We start from the raw sequence: 16,986 nt of genomic DNA, 5'->3' as shown, positions 1-16,986 counted from the left end.
GCAGTTGCATAATCATAGATATCAATGATTATATATCATGTGCACTTAAATCATTTAAAACCTGAACTATTATTAATTTACGTTTAGGCATTAAGTTCAAAAAGTACTATTACATTAATCAGTCTTTCTAGCTCCAATATGATCCTCACATATATAAGTAGCCATATGAATACCAAGTACAAGATTAGTTATAGACAAGGATCAAGAGGAGATAACAAAATATTATATATTATATAGATATAGCTAATTGACTTTGATCATCAACAACTAATGCATCATGCATCTTCTTCATCATTCTCATCAGCCTCTTCATGGATGCTACATTCTCCACTCATCTTCTCCAACCCATTCCTTCTTTGTCGCAATTTCGCAGCGTTTCTACTGCTCAATGATCGCGGCTCCGCTGGCTGTCGAACCTTCACTCCTCGAATCATCTACAAATTGTTAATAACGCACAACATTGTCGATCGGTTCTTGCTTGAGATAGTAATTGGGTCATGTTTGTATGAAGATGCATGGAATGAGTTAATTTTTTGTTTGTGTGAATGAAGTTCAGAGATATTGTGACTCACATATTTGCCGCACTTGACATCCGAGTAGATCACGATGAAGTCGCCTTCCTGCAAACCGTTCGACCTCACAAAATCTCCTGAATTCTCTTCACCATTAGCGTATGCATGATACCAAAAAAGAAAATGGCACTTTAGCTAATCAATAATCACACCTGTATTTTCCAAGAGATACATTCTGCTCTTGTTGTTTGGCCAGAATCTGCAGTTCGTTAACAAAGATAATTGTTCAAAATTAAAATCGATAATTAGGCATGCATATTGTAAATTAACTATATATCAATTATATATATATGTGTACCTATATCGCATGTTCCAGACCTGCGATGTGCCGATATCTTCCATTGGAATGGAGATTCCATCCCTTGCATCTAGCTCAGGCAGGTGAGTCTCTGCCTCTTTCTGTTGGACAACAAAAGTATTATAATTTTTGTTTTTCTGATGAACAGAAAGAAAACTGAAATGTAAAAGGATCATCATCAGCAATGTAGCTTGTGAGCTCACTTTCGGCAGCACGATGCGACCCAGACTACCCACGTCGCTCTGCTTCAACACCTTCTGCAACAGGAATTTTAAGTTCTTCTCGCCCTTCCATCCCTGCCAATTAGTTCGCCAAAACTTAATTTTTACTTGTTAAATTGCAAATTTTTTTTACAAAAAAGTTTAATTTCATAACGATTTATGATCAAATTAGGGAAATATTAGCTAACCCGACGCTTCTGATCATGCTGATCAGAGGATTTCTGCTGTAGTTGAGCTGCCGGCGGCGGCGTTTCGTGAAAGGTCCAGTTCCTTCCATTTATAGAATGAGTTGATCCGGTATCTTCTTGGTTTCCGCCGCCGACGAGCTGCTGTTGGTTATTATGATGGTTCCGGTGGGAGAAACGGCGCTGTCGCGCCATCCTTTTTTTCCTCGCTTCCTTGGTGGCCGAAGACGCAACGCCGACGGCGCCTAGCCTTTGTCCGGTGCCCGGGTGGTACATAGGACGGAAATGATTCGCGAATCCACCGGAATACTGCGGAGGAACCACGGAAGGGAACGATGCAAACTGAGGCGGCAATGCTGGCCACGGCCCGGCGGCGGTGACGTCGAGGAAATCGATGGCTGGAGAAAACGGCTGGCTGTTCACCACTACGCTGCCGTTGGGAGCAGTGGAGCAATGGCGATACGCACTAGGATACGAGATCTCGTCGCCGTCACCAACGGCGGCGAGAAAGGCCCGCTGCGGATTCGCGGCTCCCGGAATCCATGAGGCGCCGCCGTAAGCGCCGCCGCCGTCGATCTGCTGGTTAGGCTGGGGATTACAAACGATGGGGCGCTTGCGTTGGAGGTGGTTGTTCTGCACCCAAGTGAGTATGAGGCGGAGAAGCTGGGTGCGGCCCTGCTGAGTCCGGCCGAGCCGCCTGGCGGCGCACTCAATGGTGGAGCGCTTGAGCTTTATGCTGCGGAGGTCCTCCGGCGAGATGGCGTCCCTGTTGTTCTTCAACCAGTCAAAGAATATCCTCGCCGGCTCTTGCTCTGAGTTATGATTACAGCTACCCTGTTCCTGCTGCTCCGGCAACAGTACTCCTCCTTCATCTCGTCCACGCGTCGCCTCCGCCTCGTCGGCTGGGAAAAGAGAGGAGGGATCCCACAAGGGGTCGTCCACGTCGATGGACAAGTCGAAGAGATCTATGTCCTCCTCGTCTATGTGGAAGTCGTCGCCTCCGCCGGATCGTTCGTGTTCGACCACCGAGGATGAAGTAGCCACGGCGGCTTCCTCGGGCTGCGGATGGCCCACGTCGTCCAAGCCGACGCCTACGCCATCAGCGACCTGCAAGAAGGCCCAGGAGTCGGTGGAGGAAGAGGGGGAGGAGGAGGAGGAGGCGGCGGCGGCTGCATGCAGGGTGGTGGAACCAGCGCCGGAGGAAGGAGAGGGGGAGGAAATGCACGGGAAGCAAGGCATAGCAGAGAAGGCGTCCTCGGAGAAGATTAGATCGTCGCCGTAGACATCGAGCATGATCTCGTCGGGGTCTCGCAGAACGGCCTGATCCTGATACTGATCCCGATCTACTACATGATCATCCACCATGGTTGCTACTTTTTCCTCCTCATGATCGTCGCTCTGCATGCAGCTCTTGCATTCAATGTCGTCCATGGCAGGATGAGATCTCTCAACCTACTTTTATACACACACACACTATATAAAACAGTGCTTAGAGAACAAGGTCAAGAACAGAAGAGATTATAATTAATCAATTAACTGAGTGAAAGGATAGGATACGCAAGTCTCAACAGAGGAAACCTGAGAAGAGTGGTTCATCTTGGGCCCGGTATGGGTTTGTACAAGGCAAGTCAACCAAATTGTTGTGGATGTGATGGGGCCACAACAGTGCTATATATTTTTGATATGAACGCATGCTTGATTCTAGGAAGCAGGAGAGAATTAATTAGCTAGCTAGTTATCCATCTGTGCAAAACACTGTGTGAAAAACAGTCTCTTTTTTTTAATCGATGACTTGCCAGAATTCATGGAAGTCTTATTGAATGTGAAAGTAATACGCGATGGCTGGCCCAGGTCTGAATCCAGAGAGGACGACTGTGCGCCCTTCGAGACCCCAACGCCAAACGTCGCGGCCTCAGTGGCGGTCGCGGGCGGCGAGACAGCGGACCCACCCTCGCGCATGATCCGCTGCCCTGCCAGGACACCAGATCCCGTCACGCGTGGCGGCATCACCGACGAGCACTGCTTTACCGCCAGTGCTGGCCTGCGGACGCGTAGCCGGTCGCCATTGGGCGGCCGCTAAGGCTTCGGGCTCGCGCGGCGGTGGAGGTCAGGAGGCGGACGGACACGTGTATGGGGTGTCGGGCGGCGTGTCGTCGGCGGAGACGCCTCTGCTAACTCACAGCTGGCTGTGTCCGATGCCGCTAGCTCCGCAACAAGCTTCCTTCGTCATCCTTCGCAACCTCCTTCCCGGTGCATGCATGGCATTTACTGTCATATATCGATCTTTTATTCGAATTAAACTTTCGAATTCGATATGTAGCAATTAAAGCATCGCATTTAAGTTCATTAATTATTAAATTTTATGGACGGAGCAATCTCTCTCGTCACTGCATGCGTCCGTCGAACGGCCGACGCTTTATGACGTCGGCAATCATTATCTGTCCCTGAGCCGTTCTTCCTCTCTTCTCATCCACGGACGCCGTACTTATTACTATGCACTCTCGCCTTCGGTGATCTTTGGACTCCCATGGAGAAAATATATAATTGATAATCGAGCATGGATTTCAAGAAAGAACAAACTTGGCTACTTGGACCTTAATCGATATCTTAACAAAACAAGATCATGGATTTGGCTTCATCAGCAGAAGTAATATGGGTTTTGCTCAGCCCAAATATTTAATGTTCAGACACTACTGCACAGGTCCAGAACAAACCCCTAGCTCCGTCCTATATATATTCATCCAGCGAAGTAAACAAACAGACTAATTAAATTCATAACTTTAAATTAATTACGACTTAAATTTTCATTAGGCTATACAATCCAGGCATGGCTCTCTGTATATGGACAATATATAATTAATGCCTGGATTATCAAGTTCATGTTCACCCACGTGCATGCTCTCATCGTCATTCCTTCACAAACAGCTAGCTCAGAGTTTAGGGCGAACACTCCACTAATCCATCAAATTTAATTAATGATAATTAATTAAGATGGATAGGCCATAGTGAGATTAGTGGCCACAGCTATTCATTTGTAGGGCCTCAACTTTGATATGGTAATTAATGCTCATGCTTCGCTTTGAGATCTCAAGGAAGTACACGATGCATGGGCGTCCCAATCCGAATGGTAGTTAAGCTATCAATTAGGTCTGATAGAAAACCCTAATTGGAAAAGTTTAAAGCGTGCCATTAAGTGTGGCAAGCTGATCCTTTCCACATCACTTCATGCATTCGTCTTCGTGATCGACTGACTTTTATACTAGCAATAGTGCACATATGTTGCATGAGCTTCCAAATTCTTTCTTTCTATTTCTATAGTAAACTACTAATAGAATTTACTCTATAATATAATTTCCCTTGTATTCACATAGTTAATCGTGATTCGTGCACACACGTTGCATGAGCTAGGCCCCTTATGGGAATGCAAATAGAGATCTGACGGAAGGAGAATTAACCTATATAAAATATTTTTAATTTTTTAGTATTGTCTTTACTTTTATTTTTTTTAGTGAGTCAAAACTCAAATATTTGTATAATTTTATACACCTTAGGGATATTTACAAAAAATTGAGGTGGGGCAACTACCCCACCAAAGCTATACGTGGCTTTGCCTTATTGAGTGTGTAATATAATATATGAACATGGTAATAGACTCTCCTTCCCAGCAGTAAGTTACTATAATGGACTCCCCTTATAAAAAATTAATTTAACATCATACTTGATCGTAGCCAAAAAATCGAGAAAAATATGTTTTTTAATATTACCAACATAAGGTATTTATAGAAGTTTCTCTGCTTGTATTGTTATTAGTTCTAAGATATGGGACTAAAGAGAACTCTAGATTTTTAATTGATTAATGAGAAAAATTCTTAATAATACGTCGTAGTTAAGTCTCGAACTCTAAATCCCTAATTGATTAATGTGAATTTTTTTTTGCCACATGTGAGTCTCAAACTCTAGATTACTGATTGATTAATGAGAAAAATTCTCGTACATGACAGTTGAATCTTGAACTCTAGATTCATGATAAATGCGTTTGTAGAAATTACTAATAAATCTTAAAATTATTTTCATATCATGCGTTTGTAGAAATTACTAATAAACCTTAAAATTATTTTCAGTATGAAAAGAAAAAAAAAAGATATTAACATAATTTCATTTTGAGCTTCACCAAAATTAGTTAGTAATATACTAGCGATCGTGCACACGCGTTGTATGTAGGGAGAGATATGAGGGAAGAAGAATTGATCTAGGATTATCCTTCATAAAAATATCATTGGTTGATGAGTTTGGGAATAAGGGAATGGAATAATAGTAAAAGATAGTGTTTGAATTGTGGGTTTGGGAATGACAATTTGATAATGATTTTTAGATTTTTGAGAATCAACTAAACCTATATAACTAGATGGATTTTATTCCCATTCTCATTCCACCTTACTATGAAACACATATCCATAGTTATTCTCATCATTTAACCAAACACCACCTAAGATGTGGGACTAAAGAGAACTCTAGATTTCTAATTGATTAATTATAAAAATTTTCAATAATACGCCGCAGCTAAGTCTCGAATTCTAGATTTTGATTGATTAATGAGAAATTTTTTTAATAATAAGTCTTGAACTCTAAATTAAATCCCTCATTGATTAATGAACAAATTCTTAATAATATATTGTAGCTAAGTCTAGAACTTTAGATCCCTATGCTGCGGCGCCTTATGTGCGGTTTTGCTGCGGTACTTGCCACGTCAGCGACCTGGACCGATCAGGCTCCAACCTGATCGGTCTGGGAGTCTCCTGATCGGTCTGTGGACCGATCAGGCCCTAGGCTGATCGGTCCCCAGACCGATCAGGCTCTAACCTATCCACCTAAAAATCAACCCAAATAAAGTAGGGGATCGGTCTGTGGACCGATCCACCTATAGCCTGATCGGTCCACAGACCGATCAGGCTTCGAAGCCAACTCTCACAGAGAGTTGGTTGATCGGTCTGGGGACCGCGTCTGTGAGACTCCCAGACCGATCAGGTTGGAGCCTGATCGGTCCAGGTCGCTGACGTGGCAAGTACCACAGCAAAACCGCACATAAGGCGCCACAGTATAATATTTCTCTCTCTCTCTCTCTCTCTCTCTCTCTATATATATATATATATATATATATATATATATACTTTTATTTCATATATTTTAGATATATATCCACACAAACTTTCAAAACTCAACCCATCATCACGTCCCCATCGATCACGAATTAAATAATTAGCCAAAGCGATCCTTTTCCTAATTTCCTTTCTTTGAATCATTCCCAAAGAGAGAAGCCACAAAATGGTCTGGTGACCCGGTTTAATCGGGGGTGACATGAACCGATGAACCAACACAATTGGAGCAGTAGTGGTTGGGGTTGAGGCCTCATCTTTAATTAGGATATATACGTACGTGTGCCGCCAATTGATTGAGGTTGGACGTGAGACCAACCTAGACAATTATTCAGCACCAGTAGTGGTATTCCACACAATATTAATTAATTAATTAATTAGCGCCACAAGACGACATGGTTCCCATCAAATAAACCCGGTCGGTCCGCCTCGTGGGTCATGTGAACCATGTGCCACCATGTGGTCGTTCGCCCTACCCGGTCCCACTTCACCGCTTTTTGTTCCCAATCTAACCAGGAAAGATTGGGACGCGTCGGCGGCACATTGATTTTTTTTTTTTTTTTTCAAAAAATATTTATAATTTATTTATTTATAAATTGTTGTCACTGTCTTATATATGAATTTAGGTTATATTAAGGCTCATAGTCTACGAAGATATTCGAGAAAGATTCGTGCCATTAGACTATTTATTTATTATTATTATTATTTTTTTAAAAAAACCACTAGGGTCCTTTTTAGCTACTTTCTTATAAATTTATAATAGCGAGGCTAAAGCCTAAAATATAACATGTTGGATTCTCCTGGATCATAATTAAACCTTCGACAAATGCTCGTACATAGAATCTACAGACTTGTTCTTTAATCTGTCAAGTTATCTTCGGATCATAATTAATTAAAACAATATATCTAATTAACTTTAAATTGATCATATATATATATATCGAGTTCAAATCGAAATCGAGTCCAGCCACACAACTCCATCGATTGACGATCGATCAGCATAGTAGAAGCAAACGGACGCCCACGCTTAATCCGTCGATCGTCTCCGACCGAATCAAGTCACATCTGATGAAACGATCGAGAGGAATAAGCATTTTCTGGCCATCACCACCACGCGCGCACGCCACCCGTTTCTGTTTGGTTCCGCGCCTATCACGACACCGTCCCTTTCGGCTCTTCCTCTCCTTCACACGCAATTTATAATAAATAATTTATCTCATCCGTATTGACCCTGCGACAGATACTGCACTTCATCTGACCTCATCCCCTCTTTTCTGCCTTCTTAACCCATCAATTCTCCCATCGTCTTCCCTAATCTCCCTCTAGCTCCTCTTCCATCCCCCTCTCTCATCATTGCAGAGGAATCAGCTCCCGGATTGCAGTTGATATATATATATGTATAGAAGAAGCTTCAAGGATACCAAGAGTTCCTTAGGGAGCCCTAACCCTAATTTTTCCAAGCCCATGGTGGCTTTGCGCTTCCTCCGCGCGCTCTCCCTCGTCCGCTGCTCCGGCCCGGGGGCCCGCTCGCCCTCCTACCGAGCGCGCGGAATCCGGCGCGCCGCCTATGCCTGCATGGCCGCCTCCGCCGGGCCCCGCCGGGCGTGGAGTCGCGCCTTGCTACGTAAAATCCGACGACGTCCCGGCCGAGGTCTTCGGAGGCCGAGGGCTGTGATTCGGAGACGCAGGCCCGTCGGCGGTGGCGATCCGTTGGAGGTGGCGCTCCGGCGGTTGGTGCCCGGCGGAGGCTGCATGGAGTACTGCAGGTTGCTGGAAGAGGCTGCTGACTACGTGAAGTGCCTGGCCATGCAGGTAAGGCTCATGCAGACCATTGTGGATTCTGCGTCTCATGTTAATTCGATCGATTAGTCACTATATTGGAGATCAAGATTAGGGTTTAAAGCTTTGCTAAAATACTACATGGGGTGCAGTTAGGGTTCCCAGGAGGAGGAAGAACAGGTTAACTTCCCTATGTAATTAATTAATTAATTAATCATATATCTCTGCATATATAAGTCACTTAATTAGTCGACACGCAGGAGTTAATTATATTCATAGGTGTTTTGTAAATTAATTTAATTAGTCATCATAAATCTGTTGACAAAAAGTAATTAATCAAAAGAAAACATGCTCTTAGTTTTCTTTACAATTGTTCTTGAATGAAGAAGGATTAGACTGGTTAATTAATTGATTGATTTGTGAAGGTTTTGGTTGGTAATTAAGGATTAGGTGAGTGCATGTGCATGTGAGTTAGAAGTGGGCTGTCAATCCCTCTCCACAATTAGGTTCGATTCTCTTGTTGTTGGATAATATCTTCTTTATCTTTTTATTTAAAGTAATAACTTCTTTTAAGCATATTAGTAATGATAAGGATATGCTTATCTTCTTTTGGCCATCGTTTAGTTAGTGATTCTTTAGTTAATTGAAAATTAGATATGAAATAGAGATAATTCTCTGTCATGCATTATAACCACTCTCATACTGATAACATTATAATTTTTATTGAATTACTTTTTTTAATCGCACTCCTTTTTCTGAATAAATAATATATTATTTTGGACTTCAGCTCCTTTTATAGATTAATTATTTATTCTTTACTTTTCTTTCTTTTCTAACTCTATAAAGGTCTCATTGCAAATGCTCTTTCTTCTTTCTTCTTTCTTCTATAAAGGATCGTGCTTTAATTGGTTAGTCTTCATAGTTTTTGCAAAGGGCAACACCATCTCTACGTCCTGTGTGGTTTCTTGGATGATATTTAATAATAAATATTAAAATTTATAAAAATATCTCATGCTTATCATTATTACTATTGTAATATATAAAATCAAAAAAAAATGAATGTCCTATATCTCTAGTTTAATGATATCATAATTATTTAATTTATACAAAAATTAGATTAAAAAAAGCTTATTGCTAGTAGAGGTGCATGAGTTCATCCCAACAGTCACAAATGGTTGATTGATCGACTTTGCATTAGACAGTCACATGCGGCTAGAGTTGAGCATAGAGTTGATTGGATTACTTTCATAGGTATGGTACAGTACAAAACACTAGGAGGAACAAATAAGAGAATTAGAGTTCAAATCTAAGGATGAATATTTTGAAGATTGTCCTCTTGAGTGTGCATATTCGATAGACTAACCAAGAGAAGATCATCTACCTCTAGGATTAATCAGACAAAATCAGGACATCTAGATTATCAAAAACAAACAAAAAAAAAATCTCATGATGGTTAGTGCATCATAGCATGCTCTTGCTTTGTGTAAGAGTATCAGGAACCCCAAAACAAAAAGGAGAAGAGAAGAGAAGAGAAGAGGGACAAGTGTGTTTTCCATCTCTTTCTGATGTAGAAATGCTACTGCAAAATGCCTACAGCTAGCCCACCACCTAAAACTCACGTCTTTTCATAGCCTGATGAATGAACTGGGGATTCTTCTTCAACTACTGCTTCTGGCAATTTTAGTTTAATTTCTCTGAAATCTTGAATTATATATCTTGAAAAGAAAAGGTGTGGTTCCAAACCCTGTCAAGTGTCTAACATGGATTGTGGATGTTCTGATTGCTTAGGTCCAAATCAGGACATAATTTGTGCTTATCTTTTTGAGGCTCAATGGACCGCATTGTGCTATCTATCATATTTGTTGATGATGACCTGCACTTATAAGAGTGAAGCACAATACACTTCCATGTCTTCATTCTTGTTTCAGGTACTTAGAGACAGACCATCAAAATAGTCACTACCCAAATCTATTTTTAGGTAGTAGTCACTCTATTTTTTCTATAATAAACAAAGGAACAACTTTTGATTTGTCATTCCAAATTGCCACACTACTTTAAGTTTAGGAAGGTTAATTACCAAAAGTAAAAAAGACAATAGTAAATTTGAACTCAAATCACGTCACAAATTAATCCAAAGAAATATATTTATGCAACAACCTTTTTAATTTATGCAAAATTATCACTGGTGTGATAGTCCTTAGAGTCCTCATACCAATTGGGTATTGAAATAATAACATAAGTTCAACATTTTTATCTATTATCAATGAAGATAATATAATATTTTTTATAAGAAAAGTGTATATAAGGAGTATCAAACTTCTTATTACTTGTGCAAATATAAAGTTATCCCAAATTTCTACTATTGTCATTTGTTCATTTTCTTCTTCTCTCTTCTTCTCATTTTCATCCGGAACCGAAATTTTCTTCATCTTTTCTTTCTCAAAATCATCAATTTTTAATTCCATTGATCTTGTTTATGAGAGCGAGGAAAAAAAATATTTTCTACTCAATAAAAAAGCAAAAAATTTACATATGCTTGGAATGTGTTCCAAATAACTATTTTACATCTTTAAGCATGTAAGGATCCTTTGACTAGACCTCGACGAAAATCAACTTGTTGTGACTAACGTATCAAAGTTAACTTGTTTATTTCATCATCGTTAGTCTTGGGATTCACATTATAGTTAGTACAAATCATTATTCGTCTAACTTTTCTAGTACGAATGTCCTAATCTTGTTGAAGGCGTTGGAATTCCGTTATGTTTCAATTGCCCTGTACAAAAATTGTACAAGTACAGAACTTTTCCTAACAACCCGCATGTTCGATCAGACATGTGTTTGATCAATCAAGCAAGTTCTTGACGGATCAAAACAGACCTTGATCGAAGTACAAGATCGTTGGCTTCTTCTGTTGGTATTCAAAATCGATACAAAGAAAACTAAACTAATTATGCAACGGAATTAAAGAACTAGTTGTACTTTTCCTTTGTAGCTAAAGACCTCTTGATCTTCTGTTGTATTCCTCTCTTCTTCTTGGACGTCGTGTGAGCGACGATCTACCAAGATAACAAGCACCCTTCCTTTCGTTATTTCCAAACCGCCGACCACCAAGAGAGGCTCTAGGATGGGGTGCCTCCTCCTCTTCTTCCTCCTCCTCTTCTTCCTCTTCTCCAAACCGCTGGCCATCAAGGGATCTAAGCAAGAGGCGCCGGCCCCTAGCAAGGAAGAGGAGCCGCCGACCCTAGCAAGGAAGAGAAGCCGCCGACCCTAGCAAGGGAGTTGTGGAAAACTTATATTTAGGGGGCGCCAGCTCCCCTTTTTATAACCCTTGCCGTCGGTTACAAAGAAAGAAAAAAAAATAGAATTCTGTTTTTAAAAAATCTCCTTTTTATTTTTTTTATAACTAAATTCTGTTTAGAAAAAATCTCCCTTTTATTTTTTATAACCAAATTCGGTTTAGAAAAAAATCTCCCTTTTATTTTTTATAACCAAATTCTGTTAGGGTGGATACGAGGCTTTATATAGAGGCTACAACAGGGGTCTAGAGGAGGAATTTGTTTAGATCTTATGATGGGCTTGGGCTTCCTGTGTTCGACCCGAACACTTAACTTAAGTTCATCAATAATAACTCATACCACTAAAGGGTTATTATTGAACTATCGTACCAATCCCATATTACAATATGGACTCCTTCTTATCATGAGTGCGTTAATCTCCCTGTGTTTAAGATATCGTATGTCCGTTAATTAAATAAGTTACTGCCAACTCAATTAATTAACATATGATTCCAAGAGTAGTACCACTCAACTTTATTATCATGCCGGACTAAGTTCACCTGAAGGGTTTACATGATAATCCTTATGAGCTCCTCAAGGGACATCATCAGCCTAAATAATTAGGACATAGATTCCTTCTATAATCAACAATACACCATATAAACAGTACTATTTCCCAACTGATCGGGCTTATTGATTTAATGAATAAATCTCACCCATTGATAAATTAAAAAAATAAATACTAAGTATACGTGTTTGTTATTATATAGGGATATAGGGATTAAGAGGACGCACATCTATAATAATAGAGGTTTTGTTCTTTTATGTAGTCAGTACAAATCGAACAACCTCAAATGGTCCTGCTCAATACACACATAGTATACTAGTGTAATTTTATAGTCAAGGCAGACTAATACCAAAGTACACTACAACCGTTCCAATGGTTTGCCTCAATTCATCTTGGTTGTGAGCTACTATTTATAATTTATAAGGAACCGATAACATGATCTTCTGTGTGACACCACAATCCATGTTATCTATAATATAAATTAAATGGACAACTGCATTGACATATATATATAAATATAAAATGTAAACATTTGACTAAAGTAATTCTCATTTCAAAATATTTCAAAACAGATGTTTATACAAAAGCTAGGTTTATAATATACATCCCAACACTTGTTTCATTAGTTGCTCATGTTCGTCTCCTCCATCGAATGCTAGTGCTTCTAACTCGAAGTTAGTTTGCATACTATCGAGTAATTTTTTGAATGATTTTTTTTAAGGATTTTTTCTCCTACTTCGATGATTTCTTTTAATTACGCTTATCTAGGCATCACTCATAACCTATCCTAATGTTATGTGAAGTGAGATAAATCATGAGATCAATATATAGCCCACTGTCAAATGGTTAGGGGATAAAAAGAATTTTTTTTCCCGAGAGCATGCGTATGTAGATATTAATCTATGCTATAACAAATTTGTCACCCTTTAGTCAACTCTTTAGTCAACTGGGCTGCTGGGCACCCCATGAGGACTAATTTATATGCATGTTAGTATGGCAAATGGAGAGCTGATGAAGAAATATAAAGTGAAGAAATCGTGATTTATTGTGAAATTTAAAAAATTCAGAAAATAAACACACAAACTATGAACTATTTTTGTAAAAAGCTAGACAACATGAAACCAATTGTGCATTTAATCTTTCATCAGCAAATAAAACATTGTCTGCAACACGTTGTCACATGACATAACAGAATTAAATAAGACTGGAAAAACAACAGCCGACTACCTAGAACTCAATTTTGAAGAGTTGATGGGAATCTTACGTTCCAGTTCTCACCAAAGTCCTAAAAATAAATGTCAACTCATTTGAGGTTGGAAAAAAAATCGCTACAGCTCGCTCTCTGCATCAGATGGCTTCCCGTTGACCGCGACTAGCTCAGTGTCAAAGAGTAGGGTGGCTCCACCTGTAAGATTTCAGTATAAAGCAGTGATGAAAACTGGACAATCCTCGAGTCATGTTTTTCTACCGAGTCAGCTAAAGTTTTGATTCAACCAAATGTCCTTTCCTTACCAGTGTTAGCTGGGACTTTAAAAGGCAGACGTTAACCAAATCTAAAAAGACCCAACACAAATTAACCAACCTGGGATCTTTGGAGGTGATCCTTCGGCACCATAAGCAAGTTTTGCGGGAATTTTCAGTTTTCGCTTTTCGCCAACACACATGCCCAAGAGCCCTTGATCCCATCCTGCACAAGGTCAGTAGCATCAGTTTTGAGATGGTTGATGTAGATAGCCACATTCATTATTAACTATATCAATGGAAATCAGAAATAAGATTACTTGATCAAGCAATCAAAATGAGGACGATGCAACCAAACCAAAATTATCACAGATAAGAGAAGCAAGACAATTACAAAGATCTAAACAATTGCAAAGACAAGAAACCCACAGCAACATGTTTCAATTACAAAGATAACTAAAATGTGATTATTGTGAGAGAAAAAAGGGTCATATGAGATACTTGTTGAAAATTACATGGTAAGTTTTCCAAAGGTGGTGTAGAAGACCAGAGTTACACAATGGAAGAGGAAGTGGTGGTCATGGTTCTGAATAAGCTCACTAGTCCAACACAATAATATTTCTTAGGAAGTTTCACCCATGCCAGCAAAGAAGATGGAAGCTCTCAAGCAACTTATGGCACAAGTTATATTCATTCTCTACTGGAGCTCCATCATTTACCACTGACACAAAGTTGTATTCAATTTTTACTGGAGCTCCACACAAAATTTCATCCTTCCTCTTCAATGCAGTACTCTCATTTTACTCTGTCATTTATCTCATTTAGTTTACTTACTCCTTCCATTAGAAACTCTTTTGTCTTCCTGGATTATTGCATTTGGTGCATCTAATCATATGATTGGTCCATCAAACTTTTTTGTGTCATATATTCCATATCCAGTAAGAGCTAAAAGTGCATATAGCTGATGTCTCTTTTTTCCACTACAAAAGGTATCATAAATGTTACTTTCATAAAACTTTGCATGTTTCAAGGTTTCCAAACTCATCTTTGGGACATAAAATTGCATGTTTCAAGTTTGTCCAAATTCATCTTTTCATATAGTTGCATGTTTCAACTCTAACATGTTACTTTCATATATCATGTTTTGCATGTTTCAAGTTTTGCAAATTTTCATGATTCCCTAGATTGGGTGGAGAAAATGGGATCTCATGAAATCTAAGGCTATATGTCAATGTCATTACTCAGGTGCAACGTGCTATTAAAAACACATTTTCAAATTTTCTTGATTGCCTCTTCCAAAAGGAGGGTAATATTGATACAAAGTGGCATACCTTCAATCACCTGACCACTGCCAAGTTCAAATTCAATTGGGTCTCTTTCAAAAGTGGAATCAAATACTTCTCCGTTTGTAAGTGAACCCTGCAATATATATAAAAAAAAGGCAGAAAAAATCTTAGCAAAATTAAACAAGTAAATACTTGCAATCTGAATCAACAACAACAGGGCATCTCAATTTAGCAGTTTAAGAACAACTTGGAGATTCAATCACCAAACACCCAAAATTCCTTGGTTATAAAAATAACCAAGTAAATGTTTAAACTATGCAAATACAGAAATGAATCATACAAGTCACTTAGCAGTTTTTAAAGGTTGTTTCAACTAGATTAGCATATATGTTATAGATGGCATGAGTAGGAGAGTATCCCGAATATTACCTTCAAGATAAAATATATTCCAGGTGTTCGGATTATTATGGTATTTAATAACATGTAAGATACATAAAGTAATTAAATATATATATTGGGAGAGTATTTTTACCATTGGAGAAGCTTTTCTTTATACACCCAAATATCAGATGTGCTTGCTAGATTGTGGAATCAGTCAACTAATTCAACTGTTATAAGTCAGTCGTGTCTTTTTGTTGATAAACAGAGGAATGACTCAATTGAGAAGGAGATCCAAACGCCTCTTACACTAAGCTGTGGGTGTAAATTTATTTGTTTCTATTTTCTCCTTCCCATCACTTTTTTTTAGAAATATGAGGAAGTTAGTAGCAGAGTAATCCTCATCAGCAATTGGATTGGAGTCAAATAACTCATTTCAGTGAAGACATGTATACATCTATCTTACATGTTAAGAATTTCATGGTTTCGATGAACATCTTAGAGAAATCAACCTAGCTTTTAATACCAGAATCAGCTTCCAAATCCTAGTATAGAAGTTGAATCTATTAAAAGAAGAAAAAAAAACAATATGTAAAAAGAGAGAAGAAAAGAAAACGTTATGTAAACAACGGAAACTAGAAAATCATGTTCAATTCAGATGCAAATTGTAAAATGCCAACTCCGATTTTAACCCAATCCATTACAATGGCATCAAAGAAGAAATCACAATGGTGTCACTGCTTACTCGATAGTGAACTTTAATTACGTCACCTTTGTGAGCTTGAATGGTGCAAGACTTTGGTTTGTACTGCAAAAGAAAGCAGATAAAAAAAAAATTAAACAAGGCAAATAATGCTACAGACAACTTATTTCAATGGAACTATGCTGTATATGCAGTTTAGTGTCTTCATGCATCTTATATTTTGCATTGAAAGAATTGAGACTATAAGCTTCAGAGTAAGAGCACAGAGAGCTAAACAATGTTACCAGTTAATAACAATGGGAGGAAAGAGATACAGACACCCATTAGCATTAGTTTAGTTCATCAAATTTCAATCATAGTGGGAGCAAGAGAAAAGAAAGCATTTTCTCATCAAATACAAACATTCGTTTCAATCATTCAGCTTCTGTTGGGCTTCAAGGTTCTATACTCTCAAAATCATTGCGTTTGAATTCCAAAATAAGTAAAGGAAAAAACCTAAGGCAATTTCTAAAACCTAATACCCAGAACAATATTATCTTGCCGGCATTCGCACAATCACTGCTAGGAGAAAACACGTCCATCAAAAACTGATCTTTCTTCTAGCTCATCGTATCATGCGTTATCATAACAAAAATAAGCTGTACCATGATAATCACCATATATTAAGATCCAAACTTTTCCGCCCCAATCTCTAATCTATAAATAATAGCTATCCCTACTACCAAACATTTTATTAAAAGAAACAGAAAGCAAATAAAGACTTAAAAACCGAAAAAGTACCTTAACTCCGATCTGGAGTTCCGTCACGTCGCCCGATTTCTGAGCAGAAGCTACGGCATGAAAAAACACATCCGGCAATAAGCAAAAGTTCACAAAGACTGACGGAAATTAATTGAGAGACAAATGATTACCGAGCACTAATGAAGCAACGGTTAACGCAACATAGAGGTGAAGCCTCGCCATTGCCGTCTCTCTGTCGTTCTTTGAATTTGCGGCGTTCTGTCCTCCAATGTCCTGAGGTATATAAGGCGGTCCACGATATCATGTATCAGCGGACCACGATAAGGGGTTCTTTGTTGTATTTAAATTGTTTTACGTATTTATTTA

At 39.0% G+C, this 16,986-nt stretch overlaps 3 protein-coding genes across 3 annotated transcripts; 1 reads left to right on the top strand and 2 right to left on the bottom strand.

Annotated features, from left to right (window-relative positions):
- Window positions 1-275: 275 nt before the first annotated feature.
- Window positions 276-2,707, bottom strand: LOC122055252 (regulatory protein viviparous-1-like). Its single transcript, XM_042616620.1, has 6 exons — window positions 1,280-2,707; window positions 1,074-1,166; window positions 871-971; window positions 725-771; window positions 573-649; window positions 276-434 (listed from the first exon to the last, which is right to left on the bottom strand). Exons 1-6 carry the CDS (start codon window positions 2,705-2,707, stop codon window positions 276-278), a joined length of 1,905 nt encoding a protein of 634 aa, XP_042472554.1.
- Window positions 2,708-7,893: 5,186 nt separating this feature from the next.
- Window positions 7,894-8,298, top strand: LOC122055251 (transcription factor IBH1-like). Its single transcript, XM_042616618.1, has one exon. It carries the CDS (start codon window positions 7,894-7,896, stop codon window positions 8,296-8,298), a length of 405 nt encoding a protein of 134 aa, XP_042472552.1.
- Window positions 8,299-13,078: 4,780 nt separating this feature from the next.
- Window positions 13,079-16,986, bottom strand: LOC121968639 (peptidyl-prolyl cis-trans isomerase FKBP15-1-like). Its single transcript, XM_042518949.1, has 6 exons — window positions 16,791-16,986; window positions 16,660-16,709; window positions 15,922-15,984; window positions 14,844-14,931; window positions 13,634-13,738; window positions 13,079-13,456 (listed from the first exon to the last, which is right to left on the bottom strand). Exons 1-6 carry the CDS (start codon window positions 16,840-16,842, stop codon window positions 13,380-13,382), a joined length of 435 nt encoding a protein of 144 aa, XP_042374883.1. The 5' UTR covers window positions 16,843-16,986; the 3' UTR covers window positions 13,079-13,379.

Source organism: Zingiber officinale, chromosome 3B, assembly GCF_018446385.1.
Source record: "Zingiber officinale cultivar Zhangliang chromosome 3B, Zo_v1.1, whole genome shotgun sequence".
Lineage (NCBI taxonomy): Eukaryota > Viridiplantae > Streptophyta > Magnoliopsida > Zingiberales > Zingiberaceae > Zingiber > Zingiber officinale.
This window is presented reverse-complemented; position numbering and strand designations above follow the sequence as displayed.

Excerpts from the sequence above, each read along its gene's own strand:
- LOC122055252 (XM_042616620.1), bottom strand. The coding sequence starts at position 2,707 with ATGGACGACATTGAATGCAAGAGCTGCATGCAGAGCGACGATCATGAG. Across the intron at positions 972-1,073 it reads GTCGCATCGTGCTGCCGAAA|AAAGAGGCAGAGACTCACCT; the intron begins GTGAGCTCACAA and ends GTTGTCCAACAG. Across the intron at positions 650-724 it reads GTATCTCTTGGAAAATACAG|GAGATTTTGTGAGGTCGAAC; the intron begins GTGTGATTATTG and ends AAGAGAATTCAG.
- LOC122055251 (XM_042616618.1), top strand. The coding sequence starts at position 7,894 with ATGGTGGCTTTGCGCTTCCTCCGCGCGCTCTCCCTCGTCCGCTGCTCC.
- LOC121968639 (XM_042518949.1), bottom strand. The coding sequence starts at position 16,842 with ATGGCGAGGCTTCACCTCTATGTTGCGTTAACCGTTGCTTCATTAGTG. Across the intron at positions 15,985-16,659 it reads AACTCCAGATCGGAGTTAAG|TACAAACCAAAGTCTTGCAC; the intron begins GTACTTTTTCGG and ends TTTCTTTTGCAG. Across the intron at positions 13,739-14,843 it reads CAGTGGTCAGGTGATTGAAG|GATGGGATCAAGGGCTCTTG; the intron begins GTATGCCACTTT and ends GACCTTGTGCAG.